Genomic DNA, 26,739 nt, shown 5'->3' with positions numbered 1-26,739 from the left:
CTGCTGGCAACAGGATCACTGCAACGAGGGACTTAGGGGAGAAGTAGTGAACTCACCTGCGTGCAGAGTGGATTTGCTGCTTGGCTACTGGACACTAGCTCCAGAGGGACGATCACAGGTACAGCCTGGATGGTCACCGGAGCCGCGCCGCCGGCCCCCTTGCAGACGCTGAAGAGAGAAGAGGTCCAAAATCGGCGGCTGAAGACTCCTGAGTCTTCATAAAGGTAGCGCACAGCACTGCAGCTGTGCGCCATTTTCCTCTCAGCACACTTCACACAACAGTCACTGAGGGTGCAGAGCGCTGGGGGGGGCGCTCTGAGAGGAAAATAAAAACCTTATTAGAGGCAAAAAATACCTCACATATAGCCCACAGAGGCTATATGGAGATATTTAACCCCTGCCTAACTTCAAAAATAGCGGGAGACGAGCCCGCCGAAAAAGGGGCGGGGCCTATCTCCTCAGCACACAGCGCCATTTTCTCTCACAGAAAAGCTGGAGAGAAGGCTCCCAGGCTCTCCCCTGCACTGCACTACAGAAACAGGGTTAAAACAGAGAGGGGGGGCACTGATTTTGGCGATATTGTATATATATAAAAGATGCTATAAGGGAGAAACACTTATATAAGGTTGTCCCTATATAATTATAGCGTTTTTGGTGTGTGCTGGCAGACTCTCCCTCTGTCTCCCCAAAGGGCTAGTGGGTCCTGTCCTCTGTCAGAGCATTCCCGGTGTGTGTGCTGTGTGTCGGTACGCGTGTGTCGACATGTATGAGGACGATGTTGGTGAGGAGGCGGAGAAATTGCCTGTAATGGTGATGTCACTCTCTAGGGAGTCGACACCGGAATGGATGGCTTATTTAGAGAATTACGTGAGAATGTCAACACGCTGCAAGGTCGGTTGACGACATGAGACGGCCGACAATCTATTAGGACCGGTCCAGGCGTCTCAGAAACACCGTCAGGGGTTTTAAAAACGCCCATTTACCTCAGTCGGTCGACACAGACACAGACACGGACACTGAATACAGTGTCGACGGTGAATAAACAAACGTATTTCTCATTAGGGCCACACGTTAAGGGCAATGAAGGAGGTGTTACGTGTTTCTGATACTACAAGTACCACAAGAAAGGGTATTATGTGGGAGTGAAAAAACTACCTGTAGTTTTTCCTGAATCAGATAAAATAAAATGAAGTGTGTGATGATGCGTAGGGTTACCCCGATAGCAAATATTGGCGTTATACCCTTTCCCGCCAGAAATTAGGGTACGTTGGGAAACACCCCTTAGGGTGATAAGGCGCTCACACGCTTATCAAGTGGCGTTACCGTCTCCAGATACGGCCGCCCTCAAGGAGCCAGCTGATAGGAAGCTGGAAAAATATCCTAAAAAGTATATACACACATACGGTGGTTATACTGCGACCAGCGATCGCCATCAGCCTGGAGATGCAGTGCTGGGTTGGCTTGGTCGGATTCCCTGACTGAAAATATTTTATTCATGTAGAGCATTTAATAGGATGCATTCTATATATATGTATGTGAGATGCACAGAGGGATATTTGCTCTCTGGCATCAAGATAAGTGCGTTGTCCATATCTCCCAGAAGATGTCAGGGACACGACAGTGGTCAGGTGATACAGATCCCATACGGCAGATGGAAGTATTGCTGTATAAAGGGAAGGAGTTATTTGGGGGTCGGTCCATCGGACCTGGGGACCACAGCAACAGCTGGGAAATCCAACCTTTTTTACCCCAAGTTACATCTCAGCTAAAAAAGACACCGTCTTTTCAGCCTCAATCTTTCCTTTCCCATGAGGGCATGCAGGCAAAAGGCCAGTCATATCTGCCCAGACATAGAGGTAAGGGAAGTAGACTGCAGCAGGCAGCCCTTTCCCAGGAAAAGAAGCCCTCCACCGCGTCTGCCAAGTCCTCAGCATGACGCGGGGGCCGTGCAAGCGGACTCAAGGTGGGGGGGTAGTCTCAAGAGTCTCAGGGCGCAGTGGGATCACTCGCAAGTTGACCCCTAGATCGTACGAGTATTATCCCAGGGGTAAAGATTGGAGAGTCGAGACATCTTCTCCTCGCAGGTTCCTGAAGTCTGCTTTACCAACGGCTCCCTCCGACAGGGAGGCAGCATTGGAAACAATTCACAAGCTGTATATCCAGCAGGTGATAATCAAAGTACCCCTCCTACGACAAGGAAAAGGGTATTATTTTTCCACACTATATTGTGGTACTGAAGCCAGACGGCTTGGTGACACATAGTCTAAATCTAAAATGTTTTGAACACTTACATAAAAGGTTCAAATCGAGATAAAGTCACTCAGAGCAGTGATAGCGAACCGGAAAGAAGGGGACTATATGGTGTCCCTGGACATCAAGGATTACCTCCATGTCCAAATTTTGTCCTTCTCATCAAGGGTACCTCTGGTTCGTGGTACAGAACTGTCAATATCAGTTTCAGACGATGCCGTTTGAATTATCCACGGCACCCCGGGCCTTTTTACCAAGGTAATGGCCGAAAAGATGTTTCTTCAAAGAAAAAAGGCATCTAAATTATCCCTTACTTGCACGACCTAAAAAGGGCAAGTTCCAGAGAACAGTTGGAGGTCGGAAGAGCACTATCTAAAGTAGTTCTTCGACGGCACGACTGGATTCTAAATATTCCAAGAATCGCAGCTGTTTTCCGACGATACGTCTGCTGTTCCTAGGGATGATTCTGGACACGGTTCAGAAAAAGGTTTTTCTTCCCGAGGAAAAAGCCAAGGAGTTATCCGACCTGTCAGGAACCTCCTAAAACCAGGAAAGGTGTCTGTACATCAATGCACAAGAGTCCTGGGAAAAATGGTGGCTTTTTACGAAGCAATTCCATTCGGCAGATTCCATGCAAGAATTTTCCAAAGGGATCTGTTGGACAAATGGTCAGGGTCGCATCCTCAGATGCACCTGCGAATAACCCTGTCGCCAAGGACAAGGGTATATCTTCTGTGGTGGTTGCAAAAGGCTCATCTATTGGAGGGCCGCAGATTCGGCATACAGGATTTGATCCTGGTGACCACGGACGCCAGCCTGAGAGGTTGGGGAGCAGTCACACAAGGAAGAAACTTCCAGGGGGTATGGACGAACCTGGAAAAGTCTCTTCACATAAACATTCTGGTACTAAGAGCAATCTAAAATGCTCTAAGCCAGGCGGAACCACTCCTGCAAGGAAAACCGGTGTTGATTCAGTCGGACAACATCACGGCGGTCGCCCATGTAAACAGACAGGGCGGCACAAGAAGCAGGAGTGCAATGGCAGAAGCTGCCAACATTCTTCGCTGGGCGGAGAATCACGTAATAGCACTGTCAGCAGTGTTCTTCCCGGGCGTGGACAACTGGGAAGCAGACTTCCTCAGCAGACACGATATTCACCCGGGAGAGGGGGGTCTTCATCCAGAAGTCTTCCACATGCTAATAAACTGTTGGGAAAGACCAATGGTAGACATGATGGCGTCTCGCCTCAACAAGAAACTGGACAAGTATTGCGCCAGGTCAAGAGATCCACAGGCAATAGCTGTGGACGCACTGGTAACACCTTGGGTGTACAAATCAGTATATGTGTTTCCTCCTCTGCCTCTCATACCAAAGGTATTGAAGATTATACGGTGAGGAGGAGTAAGAACAATACTAGTGGCTCCGGATTGGCCAAGAAGGACTTGGTACCCGGAACTTCAAGAGTTGGTCACGGACGACCCGTGCCCTCTACTTCTGAGAAGGGACCTGCTACAACAGGGTCCCTGTCTCTTTCAAGACTTACCGCGGCTGCGTTTGACGGCATGGCGGTTGAACGCCAGATCCTAAAAGGGAAAGGCATTCCAGAAGAAGTCATTCCTACCTTGATTAAGGCAAGGAAGGAAGTCACCGCGAAACATTATCACCGCATTTGGCGAAAATATGTCGCGTGGTGCGAGGATCGGAGTGTTCCGACGGAGGAATTTCAACTGGGTCGTTTCCTACATTTCCTACAATCAGGATTGTCTATGGGTCTCAAATTGAGATCTATTAAGGTTCAAATTTCGGCCCTGTCAATATTCTTCCAAAAAGAATTGGCCTCAGTTCCTGAGGTACAGACTTTTGTTAAAGGAGTACTGCATATACAGCCTCCTGTGGTGCCTCCGGTGGCACCGTGGGATCTAAATGTAGTTTTAGATTTCCTCAAATCCCATTGGTTTGAACCATTGAAAAAGGTGGATTTTAAATATCTCACATGGAAAGTGACTATGTTACTGGCCCTGGCTTCCGCCAGGAGAGTATCGGAATTGGCGGCTTTATCTTATAAAAGCCCTTATCTAATCTTCCATTCGGATAGGGCAGAACTGAGGACTCGTCCGCATTTTCTCCCTAAGGTGGTATCAGCGTTTCACCTGAACCAACCTATTGTGGTGCCTGCGGCCACTGGCGACTTGGAGGACTCCAAGTTGTTGGACGTTGTCAGAGCCTTAAAAATATACATTTCAAGGACGGCTGAAGTCAGAAAATCTGACTCGCTGTTGATACTATATGCACCCAACAAGTTGGGTGCCCCTGCTTCTAAGCAGACGATTGCTCGTTGGATTTGTAACACAATTCAACTTGCTCATTCTGTGGCAGGCCTGCCACAGCCTAAATCTGTTAAGGCCCATTCCACAAGGAAGGTGGGCTCATCTTGGGCGGCTGCCCGAGGGGTCTCGGCATTACAATTCTGCCGAGCAGCTACGTGGTCGGGGGAAAACACGTTTGTAAAATTCTACAAATTTGATACCCTGGCAAAAGAGGACTTGGAATTCTCTCATTCGGTGCTGCAGAGTCATCCGCACTCTCCCGCCCGTTTGGGAGCTTTGGTATAATCCCCATGGTCCTTTCAGGAACCCCAGCATCCACTTAGGACGATAGAGAAAATAAGAATTTACTTACCGATAATTCTATTTCTCGGAGTCCGTAGTGGATGCTGGGCGCCCATCCCAAGTGCGGATTATCTGCAATACTGTACATAGTTATTGTTAACAAATTCGGGTTATATTGTTAAGGAGCCATCTTTAAGAGGCTCTTTCTGTTATCATACTGTTAACTGGGTTTAGATCACAAGTTGTACGGTGTGATTGGTGTGGCTGGTATGAGTCTTACCCGGGATTCAAATTGCCTCCCTTATTGTGTACGCTCGTCCGGGCACAGTACCTAACTGGAGTCTGGAGGAGGGTCATAGGGGGAGGAGCCAGTGCACACCACCTGATCTGGTAAAAGCTTTACTTTTTTGTGCCCTGTCTCCTGCGGAGCCGCTATTCCCCATGGTCCTTTCAGGAACCCCAGCATCCACTACGGACTCCGAGAAATAGAATTATCGGTAAGTAAATTCTTATTATTGGTCGGTGTCCATTTTCCGTAGAGAGTTGTATAAAGTTCTAGTGACTGGGAAGCTGGTGCAAGTAAAATGAAGGGACCAGGAATCGACTGGCTAAGCACTGTACATGCTGCTGATGGATTGTCTTCTTCTACATTTTACTCCAAAGCTTTGTAACATGGTAAATACATTACTACAATTGACAGGTATATTTTACCTTTTCCCCCCCAGAATCCTGCTACAGGGCCTAAAGGATTGAATGGCGCGAAGGGCTACAGAGGCCCAGAAGGACCACAGGTGACTACTACAATACAAAGACTGATGAAAGGCCATGCTTCTCATGCCCAGGGCATAGTTAATACTGCATTACTTGTGACTGAGCCATAGCAACGGCCTAGTGCAAGTTAGATAATGAAAGCAAGTGTCTGATTCGTTGCTATGGCAGGTCACACATAAATCCATTGTTAGTAAATTGGGTCTTTTCTTTATTAACCTATAATTAAGTGGGCAGGTATCCAGTTCTAGACTTGGGCTTGCTCATACAGATGCCAACACGCGATACCAGTTTCTAGACTCTCTCTTTGTTCACTGTTGAGTTTACAATAGGGATCCCGCTGTCACTGCGTGTTATACATCGATGCCCTTCCGTGCTTCCCGACTGGTTTTAATTGTCCTCATTTTGTTCATTGATTTTTAACTTTGTTCATCTTTCCTTCTAGGGACTTCCAGGACCTCCAGGACCACCAGGCCCAGATGTAAGTCACAATTAATTCTTGATGGCAGTGTTGTGGCACAATGAATTAGCCAGTACTATGCAGTATGACTATGATGACAAATAACCAGAGACTCATAGTATCGGTTGCCAGATTCCACTGCTACTGTGTGTGGTGGTAACCCACCCTTTGGTGAGTCGTCACAGCCACTCTTGTTATACCCACCCTCTGTGCCAGCTGCTGGCATTAGGAGACCCCATATAGGCATATGAAACACATATTCCCAGTGACTCATTCTTCAGCTCAATCAGGAGCCTGGAAACTATTCGGTGTTAAAGACTTTTACTGTTTGTGGTCTGGTTTATGCATTTAGTTACAATTTCAGCTAATCGTTACTATGTGTATTCGGCAGGAATGCGAAGTTCTGGACATTATAATGAAGATGTGCTGTAAGTACTACTAACCCAGTTTCATTCTGTTATGTGAGCTACAGTGGTATCCCAGGGAAAGAAACATCTATGATTAATTATGGTTCTAACATTTTATGGTCCTGTAAAGGCAATAAAACTAAGATTCTGCAAATGTTCCCGTGATGTGACATTGTAGACTATGGGGATAGGCTGAAGAATGGGCTTTACTGTCTGTCAAGCAACTGAATAGATTCAGTGCAGAGAGGCTGTGATCCAAGTCATGATTGAAGGAGTGGCTGCCTTTCTACTGGTCCAGTAATAGGCAACATGCTATAGTTTGGGGGCCATATAGGGCGGTCATCTAACCTTCAAAAGCGCTGCATATTTAGTCTCGGTAGTACGTTAAATTAATGTATTTGATCAATGAAAGAGACACCACTCTATAATAACATCAGCAGGTCTTTTAAACTATCTTTAAAAGATATAGCAAGCAAATGTGACAACAAAGTAAAATATAGCTTGGGGCTGCAAGCACATAGAAGGGCCGCCTGTTGCCCATCACGTGGAATGCTGCTCCGACAGCGTTCCCATGCTGAAGCCCTCTGCAGTGTGTGCACGTGCAGAAGCCTCACTGTGCATGGCACAGTCAATCAGGTAGTGGCATTCGCGGGATGGGATGGGGTGTTGCGGCAGCGTTTTAGGGGCGTGGTCCGGACAATGCTGGCATGTCCGAACCATTTCCGAGGTGGGCCGCGGCAGCTGCATGATGTCACACGCATCCGCTAGGAGCTTAAACGTGGCGGGTAGCCGCCTGCGTAGGTAGAGGGCAACCCTAAACATGCAAGAGCATCGCCGTCGTGCTATGTGTTCGCATGTTTGCAGGGTGGGGGGGCAGGACCTGACATGTGGGGTGGATTTTCACTATGCTGGGCATCCCCCCCGCATGTCAGAGTAAAGGGTGGTAGGTGTGTATTTCTCGCACATCTACAACCCATGCTGAATTAGGCCCTAAGCACCGCTCAGTGGGGGTAATTCCAAGTTGATCACAGCAGGATTTTTGTTAGCAATTGGGCAAAACCATGTGCACTGCAGGGGAGGCAGATATAACATGTGCAGAGAGAGTTAGATTTGGGTGGGGTGTGTTCAATCTGCAATCTAATTTGCAGTGTAAAAATAAAGCAGCCAGTATTTACCCTGCACAGAAATAAAATAACCCACCCAAATCTAACTCTTTCTGCACATGTTATATCTGCCTCCCCTGCAGTGCACATGGTTTTGCCCAATTGCTATCAAAAATCCTGCTGCGATCAACTTGGAATTACCCCCAGTGAGAATAGTCTCTTTCAAAGAAGAGTTTTAAAAAATATTCAAAATATTCAGTATCTGGTACATTCTATAAAATGATGGGAAGAATGTAATTGTTTGCTATGGACACCTCCTCCACGTGTCCTCTTTAGAAGGAGTAAGACATCTCCTACTCAGTGAGAACTATTTTTGGCAAAAATGTGAGGGCCTATAAGAGTCTGGTCCAGCCAGCCATAAATGAATGACATGAGTACAACTGTCTGGTGACCTGCCTGACACTTCTTCCCATCATCGGTTTAGACAGTAACCTACATTTAGGCTTTTAACATATGTCACTTTCATAAAATTTGTGGACTATTTTCTTCTGAAGATGGGTCAAAATTTCTAGCTGTTATATAATTATCTTTATAGCAATGCCAAGTACATAGTATATTTTTAAACAGCTTCTATTTGCCTCCCATCAGAGGTGGCAGAGGCTAAGACAGTAGAGCAATTTAAACATGCATGGGATAGACATAAGGATATCCTTACAAAAAATAAGGATAAAATAAGGTTTGAGATAAAAAATATGGTAAAAAAAAGGGGGCAGACTAGATGGACCAAGTGGTTCTTATCTGCCGTCACATTCTATGTTTCTATACTTGTGCATAAAGCCATAAACCCGACATAGGCCCTCATTCCGAGTTGTTCGCTCGTTAGATTTTTTCGCAACGGAGCGATTAGTCGCAAACTGCGCATGCGCAACGTTCGCAGTGCGCCTGCGCCAAGTAAATTTGCAAAAAAGTTTGGTATTTTACTCACGACTTAACGAAGAAATTTCATCGTTCTGGTGATCGGAGTGTGATTGAAAGGAAGTGGGTGTTTCTGGGCGGTAACTGGCCGTTTTATGGGTGTGTGCGGAAAAACGCTGCCGTTTCTGGGAAAAACGCGTGAGTGTCTGAAGAAACGGGGGAGTGTCTGGGCGAACGCTGGGTGTGTTTGTGACGTCAAACCAGGAACGAAACTGACTGAACTGATCGCAGTGGCAGAGTAAGTCTCGAGCTACTCAGAAACTGCAAAGAAATTTCTATTCGCAATTCTGCTAATCTTTCGTTCGCTATTCTGCAAAGCTAAGATTCACTCCCACTAGGTGGCGGCTTAGCGTGTGCAATGCTGCTAAAAGCAGCTAGCGAGCGAACAACTCAGAATAAGGGCCATAGTACAGGGTGAGAGTCGGATTAACAATGTCCAGGTTCCCATGAAAAAAGGCCCACATCTAGCAAAGTGGGCACTGTGGGAAGGATAATGCTGCAAATCGTTAGTGAACGGGGAGAGGGCGGAGCCTCTATGCAAATCACATAATTGGCTCCACCCTCTCTCTCCTTTTGCCATTTCTGTGAGGTCGGGGAATAGGACCTCCCTCTGGGTCTGCCTGTCTGGCTGTGATTAGCAGAGAGCGCTTGCAGTGGGAAGTCACGGGCACTGCTAGGCAGTCTCTGCGGGTGGCAGATTTTCCTGGTGGGGATGGGGGAGGGGAGGGGGCTGAAGTCCTAGGTAAAATCTTCCACTGCTTAACCACTGTGCTACCAGTAAATTAGTCTTCCATTGATTTCAGTGCTGCTTCTCTAATATTAGGTGTTCTCAGTAAGAACTGTTCTACAACAGTCTGGAGAGATGAGTTACTTAATTCCTGTCTGCTTATTATTCTCTAGTCTGTGTGATGTCAGGCCTGCTCATTCTTGCCTGTATCCTTCATGTTTGGTTGTCATATGACAAGCCGTTTCTGATTGGTGTGTAACCGGTATGTCTTTCCTTTTCAGCTTGCTGTGGTGAGTATGCATTGGTTACGCCTGCATGTATACTTAACCTGCTTACTGTATGCCTTCTTTTCACATCTTTATAGTTATTCTGACTTACAGTGTGCTGACACCTTTTCACATATTCAGACTCATGTCTACTTAATCTCATTGCTTTCCATCAATATCGTATCATGGTCGCTTCCAATAGGCTGCCAGTCCACGCTCTTATCCAGTGTCACTACATGTTCTTACAGCCACACATTTACCCTTTTCATATGTCCTCTACTCCTCCCGCTCCCCCCCCCCCCCCCGCCCCCCCACGCTGGCTCCACCGGTGGTGCTCACACAGTGCACAGTATTTGGCAGTACTACTGCAATGTGCTGTTTGTTTCTGTGATATCATGATGTCTTCTGTGTGTCCTGCAGACTGCATCTGTGGTCCCATTGATGTCCTCTTCGTGGTTGACAGTTCCGAGAGTATTGGACACGCTAATTTCCAGGTTTCCAAAGAGTTTATCATAAAGGTCATTGATCGGCTGAGTAGGGATGAACATGTCAAGGTGAGAGAACTGGTTTCACTGATTACAGACAAGAAATCATGCCACCAAACCATTTCTTATTATGCAATGCTGGGTGCTAGCTTCATATTTACAGTGTAAATGTTTCCATAGTTTCACAATATTGCCGTACTCTTATGTTTCCAGACATAAAATGTTTCCATACATTTACTTTTACCGTAACTGCAGTTTCCATATACTTGCTATTAACATATTTACAAGGTTCCGGTATGCTCAGTTTTGCCCAACTTATCACAAGGCTGCTGCAGAGTTGGAATGGGTGCAAATGACTTTTAAAGAAATTCTCAATCATAGGGGGAGATGTCTCAAAGCTTGGAGAGAGATAAAGTACCAACCAATTAGCTTCTGTCAGTTTGCAGGCTGTTTGACATATGACAGATAAGAGCTGATTGGTTTTACTTTGCCTCTCTCCATGCCTTGATAAATCTCCCCCGTGGTACCATACGCATCTTGAGATGGACCCTATACCATACCCCTCTGTAGCCCCGTTGGTCCTCTGCAGCCGTAATGAGGCGCAGTTGGCAGATATGCGCAAGTCTACATTGACACGTATGCGTCCATTCTCTATGCGCATGTGCAGTGGGAATTTGCACAATTTGTACTGCATACATTGGTGTAAGTTCATCGCTGCATCAAGGCAAATGTTTCCATGGGATGTAGTCAGGAGACCGCCGGTCACAACACCGGCACCTACATTCCGCCCCCTCATTATCCTGATGGTCGGCATGCCGACAAACAGGGACTATTCCCACTCGTGGGTGTCCACAAAACCAATAGAGTAGGAATAGAACCCGTGGCAAGCGCAGCTCACCACCAAGCCCGTAATGGGCTTTGTTGCGCTCACCCCCCCGCAGGCCATCTAAATGCCGGGATCCCACTGTCGGTATTGTGACCGGCAGTCTCTTAAGCACCGGTCACACATACCCAACCCGTTTCCATGACCTCACAATACAAATGTTCTCTTTTGTTCCCTAAATGCAGTTTGACTCTGGAGATTCCAGGATTGGGGTGGTGCAGTACAGTCACGGAAACACTGAAGAGTCTGTAGCCATGGGAGATGCCAACATCCAGACCATCGGCCAGCTGAAGGAGTGAGTGACGCTCTGACCCATTTATTCTGCATGGAAATGTTACTATTTCCAGCATCATAAGCAGAAGGGGAGGGGGAACAACCACCAAAAATGTAGCTTGCATACAGTAATTACCATACATAGGCCCTCATTCCGAGTTGATCGCTCGCAAGGCGAATTTAGCAGAGTTGCTCACGCTAAGCCTACGCCTACTGGGAGTGTATCTTAGCTTCTTAAAATTGCGACCGATGTATTCGCAATATTGCGATTACAAACTACTTAGCAGTTTCAGAGTAGCTTCAGACTTACTCGGCATCTGCGATCAGTTCAGTGCTTGTCGTTCCTGGTTTGACGTCACAAACACACCCAGCGTTCGCCCAGACACTCCCCCGTTTCCCCGGCCACTCCTGCGTTTTTTCCAGAAACGGTAGCGTTTTTTCCTGCACGCCCATAAAACGGCCTGTTTCCGCCCAGTAACACCCATTTCCTGTCAATCACATTACGATCGCCGGAGCGATGAAAAAGCCGTGAGTAAAAATACTATCTCCATTGTAAAATTACTTGGCGCAGTCGCAGTGCGATTATTGCGCATGCGTACTAAGCGGAATTTCACTGCGATGCGATGAAAAATACAGAGCGAACGACTCGGAATGAGGGCCATAGTACAATACATAAGGGGAGATGTAGATAAAAAGTGGAGAAGTTGCCCATAGCAATCAATCAGCTGTCATTTATCAAGCACAGTCTATGAAATGACACTTAGGAGTTCATTGGTTGCTATGTGCAACGTCTCCACTTTATATCTCAAAGGTTTGATATATCTCCCCAATAGTCCTGCACAACATAGTATCTGGCTTAACACCATCTAGAACTATACCTGCAACAGTAATAGAAACCACAGGATGGCGAATTCCTATATTTCTCTTCTGCTGACGAGTTTGAACCTTCTTTCTGTAGGGCGATAAAGAACTTACGCTGGATCGCAGGTGGCACGTGGACAGGCTCTGCCCTTGCTTTTACTAATGAGAACCTGATGAAACGGTTTGCATCTGACAAGAGAGTGGCACTTGTGCTGACAGATGGCCACTCTGATATCCTGAGAGACAAAATGCCATTGAGCACCCTGTGCAACGTTGCTCCAGTAAGAAGACACCTATTATCTCTGTGCCTCCTTATGCATTAAGTCATCTTGCTCACACTCCTTCTCTTCAACAGGTTGTTTCAGTTGGAGTAGGAGACATTTTCCAGTCTCCCGCCAACCCTGACCAACTGCAAGAGATTGCTTGTTCAAGCCCAACACATAAAGCTATAAAGAGCCTGTCTCTGCAGAGGAACACCTACGCAGAGCTACTAGATGATGGCTTCCTGCAGAACCTGACCGCACATATCTGCAAAGGTACTGGCACATGACCGATGAAGGCTATTTCTCTAACGTCCTAGTGGATGCTGGGGACTCCGTCAGGACCATGGGGATTAGCGGGCTCCGCAGGAGACAGGGCACATCTAAAAAGCTTTTTAGGTCACATGGTGTGTACTGGCTCCTCCCCCTATGACCCTCCTCCAAGCCTCAGTTAGGTTTTTGTGCCCGTCCGAGAAGGGTGCAAACTGGATGGCTCTCTTAAGGAGCTATTTAGTAAAGTTTTTTTTTAGGTTTCTAATCAGTGATTCCTGCTGGCGACAGGATCACTGCAACGAGGGACTTAGGGGAGAGACTGGCAACTCACCTGCGTGCAGGAGGATTGAAGTCTTAGGCTACTGGACACTGAGCTCCAGAGGGAGTCGGAACACAGGTCAGCCTGGGGTTCGTCCCGGAGCCGCGCCGCCGATCCCCCTTACAGACGCTGAAGAAAGACGGCGGAACGGAGGTCCGGAAACAGGCGGCAGAAGACTTCACAGTCTTCAGAGAGGTAGCGCACAGCACTGCAGCTGTGCGCCATTGTTGTCACACGGCTCACTGACACGGTCACGGAGGGTGCAGGGCGCTGCTGGGGGCGCCCTGGGCAGCAATATAAATACCTATTTGGCAAATAAATACATCACATATAGCCATTAAGGCTATATGTATGTATTTTAACCCAGGCCAGTTATTAAAAAACCGGGAGGAAAAGCCCGCCGAAAAGGGGGCGGAGCTTATTCTCCTCAGCACTCAGCGCCATTTTCCTGATCAGCTCCGCTGGTGAGGAAGGCTCCCACTCTCCCCTGCACTGCACTACAGAAACAGGGTTAAAAGAGAAGGGGGGCATAAATTGGCGATATAATGATATATTAAGAGCGCATATATAGAAACAACACCTTCTAGGGTTGTTATATACATTATAGCGCTTTTGGTGTGTGCTGGCAAACTCTCCCTCTGTCTCCCCAAAGGGCTAGTGGGTCCTGTCCTCTATCAGAGCATTCCCTGTGTGTGTGCTGTATGTCGGTACGTGTGTGTCGACATGTATGAGGAAAATGTTGGTGAGGAGGCGGAGCAAATTGCCTGTAATGTTGATGTCACTCTCTAGGGAGTCGACACCGGAATGGATGGTCTACTTATGGAATTACGTGATAATGTCAACACGCTGCAAGACGGTTGACGACATGAGATGGCCGGCGGACAAATTAGTACCGGTCCAGGCGTCTCAGACACCGTCAGGGGCTTGTAAAAACGCCCATTTACCTCAGTCGGTCGACAGACACAGACATGGACACTGACCCCAGTGTCGACGGTGAAGAAACATACGTAATTTTCCTTTAGGGCCACGAGTTACATGTTAAGGGCAATGAAGGAGCTGTTACATATTTCTGATACTACAAGTACCACAAATAAGGGTATTTTGTAGGGTGTGAATAAACTACTTGTAGTTTTGCCTGAATCAGATAAATTAAATGAAGTGTGTGATGATACGTGGGGTTCCTCCGATAGAAAGTTATGGGCGGTATACCCTTTCCCGCCAGAAGTAAGGGCGAGTTGGGAAACACACCTTAGGGTGGATAAGGCGCTCACACGCTTATAAAAACATGGCGTTACCGTCTCTAGATACGGCCGCCCTCAAGAAGCCAGCTGATAGGAAGCTGAAAAATATCATGACAGTATATACACACATACTGGTGTTATACTACGACCAGCAATCGCCTCAGCCTGGATGTGCAGCGCTGAGGGGGCTTGGTCGGATTTCCTGACTGAAAATTTTGATACCCTTGACAGGGACAAGATTTTATTGACTATAGAGCATTTTAAGGATGCATTTCTATATATGCGTGATGCGCAGAGGGATATTTGCATTCTGGCATCAAGAGTAAATGTGATTTACATATCTGCCAGACGAAGACACGACAGTGGTCAGGTGAGGCAGATTCCAGACGGCATGTGGAAGTATTGCCGTATAAAGGGGCGGTCCATCGGACCTGGTGGCCATGGCAACAGCTGAAAAATCCACTTTTTGTTACCCCGAATCACATATCGGCAAAAAAGGACACAGTCTTTTCAGTCTCAGTCCTTTCGTCCCCATAGGGGCAGGCGGGCAAAGGCCAGTCATATCTGCCCAGGGGTAGAGGAAAGGGAAGAAGACTGCAGCAAGCAGCCCATTCCCAGGAACAGAAGCCCCTCACAGCTTCTGCCAAGTCCGCAGCATAACGCTGGGGCCGTACAAGCGGACTCAGGTGCGGTAGGGGGTCATCTCAAGAGTTTCAGTACGCAGGGGGCTCACTCGCAAGGGAACTCCGGGATCCTACATGTAGTATCCCAGGTGTACATTGGAAATTCGAGACATCTCCCCCTCACACAATTCACAGGCTGTATTCCCAGCAGGTGATAATCAAAGTACCCCTCTTACAACATGGAAGGGGGTAGTATTCCACACTATATTGTGGTACTGAAGCCAACCGGCTCGGTGAGATCTGAAATATTTGAACACTTACATACAAGCGTTCAAATCAAGATGGAGTCACTCAGAGCAGTGATAGCGAACCAGGAAGAAGGGGACGATATGGTGTCACTGGATATCAGGGACGCTTACCTACAGGTCCAAATTTGCCCTTCTCACCAAGGGTACTTCAGGTTCCTGGTACAGAACTGTCACTATCAGTTCAGACGCTGCCGTTTGGGTTGTCCACGGCGCCCCGGGTCTTTACCAAGGTAATGGCCGGAATGATGATTTTTCTTAAAAGGAAACATGGACGCTTTCCTGATAAGGGCAAGGTCCAGAGAACAGTTGGAGGTCGGAGTAGCACTATCTTAAGTAGTTCTACGTCAGCACGAGTGGATTCTAAATATTCCGAAATCGCAGCTTTTTCCGATGACACGTCTACTGTTCATAGGGATGATTCTGGACACAGTCCAGAAAAACGTGTTTCTCCCAGTGGAGAAAGCCAGGGAGTTATCCGAGCTAATCGGGATCCTCCTAAAACCAGGAAAAGTGTCAGTGCATCATTGCACAAGAGTCCTGGTAAAAATGGTGGCTTATTACGAAGCAATTCCATTCGGCAGATTTCCCGCAAGAACTCTTCGGTGGGATCTGCTGGACAAATGGTCCGGATCGCATCCTCAGATGCATCAGCGGATAACCCTATATCCAAGGACAAGGGTGTCTCTCCTGTGGTGATTACAGAGTGCTCATCTTCTAGAGGGCCGCAGATTTGGCATTCAGGATTGGATGCCGGTGACCACGGAGGCCAGCCTGAGAGGCTGGAGAACAGTCACACAGGGAAAAAATTTCCAGGGAAGTGTGATTAAGTCTGGAGAATTCTCTCTGCATAAATAAGCTTAGAGCAAATTTATAAGGCTCTAAACTTAGCAAGACCTCTGCTTCAAGGTCAGCCGGTATTGATCCAGTGGGATAACATCACGGCAGTCGCCCACGTAAACAGAAAGGGCGGCACAAGAAGCAGGAGGGCAGTGACAAAACTGCAAGGATTTTTCGCTAGGCGGAAAATCATGTGATAGCACTGTCAGCAGTGTTCTTTCCGGGAGTGGACGACTGGGAAGCAGACTTCCTCAGCAGGCATGACCTCCACCCGGGAGAGTGGAAACTTCATAGGGAAGTTTTTCAGCATGATTGTGGACCGTTGGCAAAGACCAAAGGTGGACATGATAGCGTCCCGCCCGAAAAACGGGACAGGTATTCCGCCAGGTCATGAGACCTTCAGGCGATAGCTGTGGATGTTCTGGTAACACCGTGGGTGTACCAGTCAGTGTATGGGTTCCCTCCTCTGTTTCTCATAACCAAGGTATTGAGAATTATAAGACATAGAGGAGTATGAACTATACTAGTGGCTCCGGATGGGCCAAGAGGGACTTGGTACCCGGAGCTTCAAGAGATGCTCACAGAGGACTAAGGGCCTGGGGAGCTAAGAAGGGACTTGCTTCAGCAAGTACCATGTCTTTTCCAAGAATTACCGCGGCTGCGTTTGACGGCATGGCGGTTGAATACCGGATTCTGAAGGGAAAAAGGCATTCCATAAGAGGTCATACCTACCTTGGTCAAAGCCAGGAAGGAGGTGACCGCACAACGTCATCACCACATGTGGTGAAAATATGTTGCGTGGGTAAGGCCAGGAAGGCTCCACGAAGGAAATTCAACTAGGTCGATTCTGCACTTCCTGAAAACAGGAGTGTTTTGAGCCTCAAATTGGGGTTCATTAAGATTTAAATTTCGGCCCTGTAGATTTTCTTCCAGAAAAAATTGACTTCAGTTCCTGAAGTCCAGATTGTAAAGGGTGTATTCCATATACAGTTCTTTTGTGCCTCTAGGGGCACCGTGAGATCTCAACATAGTGTTGGGATTCCTTAAAATCATATTGGTTTGAACCGCTCAAATCTGTGGATTTGAAATATCTCACATGGAAAGTGACCATGCTGTTGACCAATATCTCACATGGAAAGTGACCATGTTGTTAGTCCTGGCCTCGGCCAGGCGATTGTCAAAAAGAATGGGCGGTTTTGTTTTACAAAAGCCCATATTAGAATTTTCCATTTGAACAGGGCAGAACTGGGACTCGTCTCCAGTTTCTTCCTAAAGGGGTGTCAGCGTTGTCACCTGAAACAACCTATTGTGGTGCCTGCGGCTACTGGGGACTTGGAGGACTCCAAGTTACTAGACGTTGTCAGGGCCCTAAAAATATATATATATATATATATATATAGTTAGGACGGCTGGAGTCAGAAAGTCTGACTTGCTGTTTATATTGTATGCACCCAACAAGCTGGGTGCTCCTGCTTCTAAGCAGTCTATTGCACGCTAGATTTGTAGTACAATTCAGCTTGCACATTCTGTGGCAGGCCTGCCACAGCCGAAATATGTAGATGCCCATTCCACAAGGAAGGTGGCCTCATCCTGGGCGGCTGCCCGAGGAGTCTCGGCATTATAACTTTGCCGAGCAGCTACGTGGTCAGGGGAGAACACGTTTGTAAAATTTTACAAATTTGATACTCTGGCTAAAGAGGACCTGGAGTTCTCTCATTCGGTGCTGCAGAGTCATCCGCACTCTCCCGCCCGTTTGGGAGCTTTGGTATAATCCCCATGGTCCTGACGGAGTCCCCAGCATCCACTAGGACGTTAGAGAAAATAAGAATTTACTTACCGATAATTCTATTTCTCGTAGTCCGTAGTGGATGCTGGGCGCCCATCCCAAGTGCGGATTGTCTGCAATGCTTGTACATAGTTATTGTTACAAAAATCGGGTTATTACTATTGTTGTGAGCCATTTTTTCAGAGGCTACTTCGTTTTGTTATCATACTGTTAACTGGGTTCAGATCACAAGTTGTACGGTGTGATTGGTGTGGCTGGTATGAGTCTTACCCGGGATTCAAGATCCTTCCTTATTGTGTACGCTCGTCCGGGCACAGTACCTAACTGAGGCTTGGAGGAGGGTCATAGGGGGAGGAGCCAGTACACACCATGTGACCTAAAAAGCTTTTTAGATGTGCCCTGTCTCCTGCGGAGCCCGCTAATCCCCATGGTCCTGACGGAGTCCCCAGCATCCACTACGGACTACGAGAAATAGAATTATTGGTAAGTAAATTCTTATTTTAAAGATACAGTACACACACACATATGCAGATGCGTCTTTATACATCTAGCCTCAATAAGCCATGCAGAGTGAGATGCCTGGCGTGAGTGAGCCGCCAGGCACGTGCAACTCTGTTAACATTGTGCGTCTTTTTTTGACGAAAATGCATCTTAGTCGCAGCACAATCGGACGATGCACGAGGAGACTGTGCTGATTAATTTAATATGTGACACTTGTGTTTTGTGTGTGACTGCGGATTTGGAAAAAAAACTGCAGCTGCTACATTGTAGCACTTCATATGCAGATTCAGGGACTCAGTCGCACACAGATATACAAGTGTCATATACCGAATTAATCAGCACAGTCTCCTCATGCGTCTTAGCCACATTGCATCATGACTAAGATGCATTTTTGGCAGCAAAGAAGCAAAAAAGACGCCCAACACTAGAAGATTCTCATGTGACCTAGCATGCCAGGAGGACTGCAGCAAAGATGTATGAGGACATATCTGTGTATATATATATATATATTTGTCTTTTGTACAATAGAACATTCTAGTGGCTTCCGATCTAAAAAGGATGCTTTGTATTATGCTGTACCCATCCATTCTACCCACACAGTTTGTGTACACTGCCCAAGCAGTAAGCACAGGAGCCACTATCTCATTTTGGATAATGGACTTTCGGATATGGGAGACCCAACCTGTAGTAATGTCTTTACCCAGGGCTTGGGTATTTTGCTTTTAACGGGTGTAGTATATTATGTTGACATTTTTTAGATCGACATGGTAATGTCAACAATGCTGTAATGCAGAGGTTCCCAAACTGTGTGCCGTGGCTCCCTGGGGTGCCTCAGGACACTTGCAGGGGTGCCCTGGGTTGGTGGTCCAGGACCTATTCAAATAATTCATGGTCAGTATAATAGGCAAAACCAGTGCTGGTGGCTGCCAGTCATAAAATATGTGGCCAAACAGGAGCCAATCTTGACTCTCACCACACAACTGACCCTAAGGATGACATAAAAATGCAATCTACTTAATGTAATATTTCTTTCTAAATTTCTCAATAAGAAATTTTTGGCCTAGGGGTGCCGTGAATTTTTTTTTTATATTCTAGGGCGCCGTGATTCAAAACAGTTTGGAAACCACTGCTATAATGTCATTATTTTTGTTGAAATGTCGACAATGTCTTTCTTACATGACCCTAACCCTAACCGTAATGGAAATGTCAACTTTATGACACAGTCAGCATTTCCGATGTTGACTTTCTGTCAGTGTGGATATTTTGCAGCGGATGACATTAATGTTGTTGACATTTAGCCATGTCAACAATATTAATGTTGACATCTGCTGTCACATTGTGAATGTCAACATTCTGGCCGCATACCATACAAGCTCTGTGGTAGTTTCCTCACCGGTGATATGTCTAGTTGGGAATGGACCATGTGACCGTCACTTTTCCAGTTGTGAAAACTTTCATTTTGCTTTTTTACAGACAAGAAGTGTCCGGATTACACCTGTGCCAGTAAGTGTCCCTTTCAATCATCTACAGTGTCCTGGTTTACACATGTAATCTACACATTTCACAGGCTCAGACCATTTTTTACTGTACTAGATTAAACCTATTATTCCTTTGCATTGTAATTATGGCTGAATATACTGTACAATATAAGATATTGGGCAGTATCCAATTAGCCACGGTAATTTACCATGGCTAATTGACTCAACAGGGACTATCCTATTAGCCAGGATACCTGTACTCAGAGGTATAGTCAATAAGTGTCGGAAGCTGCTGTGTTGTCGGAAAGATGGCAGCTTCCGACAGATTTAGGTCGGAAGGGGTTCCGACCTATTCATTAGGGGCTGTTTTTTCCCGACAAGTTGGGAAATCCCCGACTTGTCGGAAAACACGTGGATCGGCGTAATAGCCACGGATCCACGTGCTTTTGTCGGAAAAGCGGCCAAATCTGACAGGTTTTGGCCCCGTTTCCGACAATCTCAATCCGACTTTAAAAAAAGTTGGATTGAGGAGATGAGACAGGGGAGCGGGGACATGTTTTGATGGGTGTGGGGACGGGGGAGGATTAGTAGGTAGAGACGGCGGGCTATGCGGATACCTCCTATCGCCTTCCCTTCCACTGCGGCATGGCGGTGCCTGAAGCAGCCTCCCTGCTCCCAGTGGCAGCACCTCCTCCGGACTCCCGTTTCCCCCGGTACGGCGGCTGACGTCCAGCGCGGCTCAGCGGCAGCACCTCCTCCGGACTCCTGTTTCCCCCTGTACGGCAGCTGATGGTCCGGGCGGCTCAGCAGCAGCAGCAGCAGCACCTCCTCCAGACTCCTGTGTCCCCTGTACAGCGGCTGACGGTCCGGTGCGGCTCAAATCCGACAGTCGGATTTGGCCGCATTGAATAGTGCTTTGTCACATCCTTTCCGACAGTTCTTGTCGGAAAGGATCCAAGTTGTATTGAATATACCCCATAGTGGGGATTTTATGTCACCAGCCTCAGACAGGCGAAACCAGATCCCCAATAAATGATTTTTTTCCCCACGATAAGTGCAGCGAAAGCACATACTGTAGGTCCATTGCTTTTCGCAGACCCTATGTGTTATCGTGCAATAAGTTGGATAGCCCGAATTGACCATCAGGCTTTTATCGTGAATTACCATAGCTAATAGGGTACCCCAAATAATATGTTAGGTCAGTGGTTCCCAAACTGGGTGCCAAAGGTCACTGGTTGGTGGTCCAGGACCAAATAAAATTATTTATGGTCAATGTTATAAGCATAACCAGTGCTGGTGGTTCCCAAACATAAATTTGTGGACAAACAGAAGCGCCGCCCTGTCCACTGCCCCATAACTAACGCTAAGGATGACATATAGTATAATTTAATTAATTTAAGAATTTTTGCTGAATTTCTCAATAAGACACTTTGGGCCTATTGGTGCCATGAAAATAATGCTAACACTATATGGCGCTGTGATTTAAGAAAGTTTGGGAACCATTGTGCTAGGTGTTACCCAATGACATGATTATAGGTCCATGTGGGTGCAGTCATTGTGCCTGCTCCCCCCTACTTCACCCATTCACACTTATCTCAGGACTTTGTAATGTCACATATAAAGTACTATATTTTTACTCAGTGTTATGAGCCATAGGGGTTTATTCCTGAAGCAGTGAAAAGCGTGGAGAAGTGAGCCTGTGGAGAATTTGCCCATGGCAACCAATCAGCTGCTTCATTCAGTTGCGCTATAAATGTTACAATGCTGATTGGCTGCCATGGGCAACTTCTCCACTGGACTGGACCCCATAGTTACCAGCAATGTCTGAGATCTACAGCAACCATACAAGCCATATATAGCTTGTGTTTTGTGCTGTGCAGTGTTAGTAGTGTGAGCTGTATAATGACTTCAGCTTCATTTTTCTCTTTCTCTCTCTCACACAGTCAAATTTGAGGCTCCTGCTGACATCACCATTCTCATAGACAGTTCTGCCAGCGTCGGTAGCCGAAACTTCCTAGCAAGCAAAACCTTTGTGCAGCGATTGGCACAACGTTTCCTGGAGGCTGAGAGTCCCGATATTGACTCTGTGCGCGTTTCTATAGTGCAGTACAGTGGCGCCAATCAGATAGAAATGGAACCACAGTACTGGTCCAATTACACCGAGGTGGTAAGTGCTCTAGACAAGATGAGATTCCTGAATGGTGGCACCGATGTGCCAGCAGCACTGAGTGCAGTGACTGAACTGTTCCGTGAAGTTTCTACCTCCGGGGCAAGCAAGAAGCTGCTGCTCTTCTCTGATGGGAACACGCAGGCACAGGAAAAACTATTAGAGGCAGTGCAAGCTGCTCGAGACGCTAGGATTGAGATCTACGTCTTGGCAGTCGGAAACCGGCCCCATGAGGATAATTTACGAGTTCTGCTCACAGGTGCTCCATCAGATTCCAAGGTGGCCTTCAGTGACAGGAACCTGTTCCGCGTAGCTGACTACTCTTCTCTAAATCGTGGTGTCCTGTACAAAACCGTGAGCCGCCGAGTTTCTCTTAAATCCCAGTAGATTAACAGCTCGGCTCTTCCTGATACACTAGGCTTGAGTCGTAGCCTCAGCCACATGCACTGTGATCCAAGATAATTATGAATGAGTCCTGAATCTTTCCTGTCCATCAAAGACCCTCATACCTTCCTCAGAACCCTGAGATGAATTGGACAGGCACTTATCCTTAACTCAAAGAGATCCCAGTACTTTGACTGCATCGTATTCACCTTTCTTGGCTCAGTTGCCCATTTCTTTGTATCCCCCAAGTATTAGCGAAAAGAGGCACCAATATTTGGCCTCCCAATTATCTCAGGCTTCCCAGATGCACATAGACGTTGGTCTCTCTACATTATATTTGCTATGTCGTGTTTAGTATTGTAATTTACACACTGATTTCTTAAAAGGTATGAGGGCGGTGTAATGGCGTTTTTGTGGGTATATATGTCTCTACATGTACGTGTAATGTAAATTCACATATACACACAGGAACACAAGTTACACCAGGGGATAACCCTACAAAAAAGCCACACTTATTTACAGAATTAGTTTTTTTTAATAAAATATATTTACTGTATAAAAAACGTAACAGTAGATGCTCAAAACACAAAATGTATTGATTAAAAGACAACGTTTAAAGTGGCTACCCAGTAAATCACCCTTTAATGAAGAGACTAGGATACTTGAAACATTGTGAATTTGAATATTACTTATATACAGTAGAAGTCTTATCGGTATCCGGATGATAGATCTACGATGTCTAGGTAGACAGTTGATAGGTCGACGTCATATTGTCAACATGCATTAAGCCGATAGGTATAAAAGGTCAACAGATGAAAGGTTGCCAGTGCTTAATGTCGACAGGTTCAAAAGGTCAACAGGATAATGGTCGACACACAAATAGTCAACATGTTTTGCTGGGGGTTTCACATGTTTGGCCAACGTTTGCTTGATTCACTATCCACGTGGACATCTACTGGGAGTAGTAACCTGTGGTGAGCACAGCGGTAGCAGAGTGAGCCTCCTTTCCCGAAGTGTAGCAAGCGAAGTGAGCTCACGAGGGTACACGTTTGTGCTGATGGTGGTCACATGACATGGAATATACAAGAAATGGCCTAAAAAAGCAAAAAGACTTGTGACCATTGCCATGTTGACCTTTTGGTACAAACCTTTGGCCAACCTTAACCACTGTCGACCTTAACTACTGTTGAATTTTGTACCTGTCGACGCAATGCATGTCGACCATATGCTGTTGACCTATTGACTGTCTAACTAGGCATTGTAGATCTAGTATGCCACACCCATCTTATCAGTTAGGACATCTGTAGAAGACATGCCATGCAGATGATCCTGGTGATTTATAAATAAAAGATGTACAGGTTTTACTCAACACGTGAAGACAAATACCTGTGAATTGTACACAACAAAAACTCTTCTCCGCTATGTAAATTACATTTTTCAGATATATAATCCAAGAATTTTTTAACATATTTTTTTATCCATGATAATTTTTTGTTCAAAAATGACCAGAACACAGTGGGGGAGATTCAAATGTTTGAAAAGTCGGTTGGGTGTCCTGTCTATTAGATAGGAAAAAACAGACTCCCAACTGACTTTTCAAACATTTGAATCTCCCCCAGTAAATGGGACCATTATTTTTATTTTGTACATTCAATCGAATTGATTAACCACTTTGTATCTGATGTGGTCCTACACTGCGCTCCTCTGCACTTCCGCTGAACTTGGGGGTGCAGGCAGACTTCACATTTTGGTACACTCTGGTAGTGCAGGGGTTAGTATTGTTTTTTCATACTGGTGCTATATTCAGGAAAAATAAGAGCATGTGGGGTCTGGTCCACCTCTGTCTGTTTTCAGAAATATGTTGTAGATTGGATTGTTCTGTGCTGGGTTGGTGGGGTGACTGTAACACCTCCTAGTGCTTATCTGACCCCATATTTGTTTCAACCTCTACTCATTTTGGTCTCTGAATAAAGGGTTTTACCTCCACTGAGTCTGAGTTGTTAATTACTAAAACAGATGTGTTATTGGGTGGAACAGAATACTGTACATGTAATGGACAAATACATATTCAGATGGTTTTCATTATAATGGCTAGATCTGATTTAATCTTGCTACTGTAAATATTCTTGTGTACTAACTAGTGGTGTAGCAATAGGGGTAATAATGGTGGTTGAACTTGGAGTCCCCATAAGTTGTAAGTGCTCCTGGCTGCTCCTTGCTCGCTGAGGCTGGAGGAGAGAAAATTCCACACGCAACGGAGGAAAGAGTTCTTCACTGTTAGGGCAATAAGGATTTAGAATTCCTTGCCAGGGAAGGTGGTAATGGTGGACACTGTAAATGCATTTAAAAGGGCATTGGATGAATTTGTGATTGAAAAGGATATCCAAGGTTACAACATTTAAAATATTGAAGTTGTTAATCTGGGTGTAACATGATTTGCAGTTGTTAACTAGTCATAAAACATTCTTCAGCAGGTACATTAAAATCGACTCAACTTAATACAAAATACAGGTTGAACGCGATGGGCATTTTGCCTCTTTTCAACCTCGAATACTATGTTACTTGTGACCCTGTGGTATTTGGGGACCAGAATAAAACATTGAACAATGATGATGAGAAACAGCAACCACTTCATGATCCTTTAACTTCATACCAGGAGGAAACAGATTACACAGGAAACATATCCATACGCCAGTATACAGTATACAACATACACCCACGGACATGCATCCCCTAGGCCTAGAGTAAAATCTCTTCCTCATAGATAAGGAAGGTCATTTAAACATATTGGGTAATTTTTTATCAAGGTATTGCAGAGTTTTAACGACATATTAGCTACAAGTCCACTCTGGTTTCTCTCTGGATACTGGTTATGGAATCCAGAGGTACAAATAATTTCAGGTGGTGTTTGTCCGGGAGATGAAACGCAGTTGACACAATGGGCCCGATTCAGATGCAGTTGCAACTTCGATGGTGTTACAGCTGAGCGATTATCGGTAGACTGTACATGTGTCATGGCCACAGTGCGCTTGCGCCAAAGGTAATTTGCGATACCGCTATCAGAATAGAATCAGTAGCATAGTGATTGACAGGAAGAGGCCATTTGGGGAAGGTAAGGGGGGTGTCTGCAAAAACGCAGGCACGTGGTGACCGTTTTCAGGGAGTGTCTTGGCGTGCGATTGCAGTCTCGTACTTATAAATTATGGTGCCACCTTCGCAGCTCCAGCACCCATTGTTGCGCAAATGTAGATATACTCATGGAGTTGATGTTCCACGCATTTGTGTAGCGGTTGCGACAGAGTATGCAGTTGATGAGATTGTTGCGATGGCTTCGGTGGGCGTTTCTGTTCACTTGTGGGCAGCTGCACTTGCATTGCCTCGCAGTTCCGTCATTGAAAAGGATCGCTGCTGCATCGGCAGTGCGAACTCATCTGAGTCAGGCCCAGTTGTAGGTTTGTGTTCTTATCCAGTACTCAACTAAACAGCAGGAGCTTCTGTAGGATCATCCAGTACACAAAGTGTCACATCCTGCACCTGACGTGGTTCTGGAATTCAGTTTGCGACCTCCTTTACTTGGATGTCTAGGATCTAATCTACATTGCGTTGCCATGTATTGTCCCCTCGATTATCTGTATACATTAGAGATCCCGACCATGAGGTTATAGGACCAGATTGCCATTGCTCAACTCTATAATCATGGACCAACACGTCTTGGCCTACTCTAAAACTTCAGGTTTGTTTCTTATACATGTATTTGAATAATTTCGCGTCCACCTTCTTGCACACATCAAGTTTCAGTCCCAATGGAATCTTAGTTTCTACTGAGGAACATCAATGCTGTAGATTGGCCAGTATTGAGGCACAAAAAGGGAAGTACACTCATTTATGATGTACAGTAGAAAGATACAGTATGTGTTAGTGATCTGTAGCTTTAATGGCTCTATTGAAGCTTGTATGAATCTCACAGTCAACTATTAGTAGCTGGGTAGTGTTGAGTGTAAGGAAAGCGTTTACATAGTATCTAAGGTCGAAAAAAGACAATTTGTCCATCGAGTTCAACCTATTTGTGGTCTCCTATGCAAGATTATTTTGGTCTAAATTTTGTCTGATGCTGATGTCAGCCGTTGTGTTTTATTCCTCTTTTTATAGTAACTATAGTGCGTGACTACGCACCATAACCCTGGATATCCTTATCCATTAGGAATTTATCTAACCCATTCTTAAAGGTGTTGACTGAGTCCACCATTACAACTCCCTCAGGCAGGGAATTCCAAACACGTATTGTCCTTACTGTTAGAAAATCTTTACGCCGCATTGTGCGGAATCTCCTCTCCTCTAACCTAAGCGAGTGGCCACGTGTCCTCTGTACTCATCTTACCAAAAACAGTCTTGCGCATTGTCCCCTTATATATTTGTAGATGTTGATCATGTCCCCTCTTAGTCTCCTCTTTTCCAGTGTAAACATGCCTAGCCTTGCAAGCCTTTCCTTGTATTC

The 26,739-nt window shown here is 46.0% G+C and overlaps 1 protein-coding gene across 1 annotated transcript in view; it reads left to right on the top strand.

Annotated features, from left to right (window-relative positions):
- COL6A1 (collagen type VI alpha 1 chain) overlaps nucleotides 1-24,230 on the top strand; it is an 80,848-nt gene extending 56,618 nt beyond the window's left edge. The window contains exons 26-35 of the mRNA XM_063933282.1: nucleotides 5,585-5,650; nucleotides 6,073-6,108; nucleotides 6,479-6,515; nucleotides 9,581-9,589; nucleotides 9,986-10,119; nucleotides 11,119-11,228; nucleotides 12,165-12,348; nucleotides 12,423-12,603; nucleotides 19,689-19,718; nucleotides 21,637-24,230. Coding sequence (XP_063789352.1) covers nucleotides 5,585-5,650; nucleotides 6,073-6,108; nucleotides 6,479-6,515; nucleotides 9,581-9,589; nucleotides 9,986-10,119; nucleotides 11,119-11,228; nucleotides 12,165-12,348; nucleotides 12,423-12,603; nucleotides 19,689-19,718; nucleotides 21,637-22,247 — 1,398 coding nt within the window. The 3' untranslated portion in view covers nucleotides 22,248-24,230. The remainder of the gene's footprint in view (nucleotides 1-5,584; nucleotides 5,651-6,072; nucleotides 6,109-6,478; nucleotides 6,516-9,580; nucleotides 9,590-9,985; nucleotides 10,120-11,118; nucleotides 11,229-12,164; nucleotides 12,349-12,422; nucleotides 12,604-19,688; nucleotides 19,719-21,636) is intronic.
- The last annotated feature ends 2,509 nt before the right edge of the window (nucleotides 24,231-26,739 follow it).

The sequence above is a fragment of the Pseudophryne corroboree genome, chromosome 7 (assembly GCF_028390025.1).
Source record: "Pseudophryne corroboree isolate aPseCor3 chromosome 7, aPseCor3.hap2, whole genome shotgun sequence".
Taxonomy (NCBI): domain Eukaryota; kingdom Metazoa; phylum Chordata; class Amphibia; order Anura; family Myobatrachidae; genus Pseudophryne; species Pseudophryne corroboree.
This window is presented reverse-complemented; position numbering and strand designations above follow the sequence as displayed.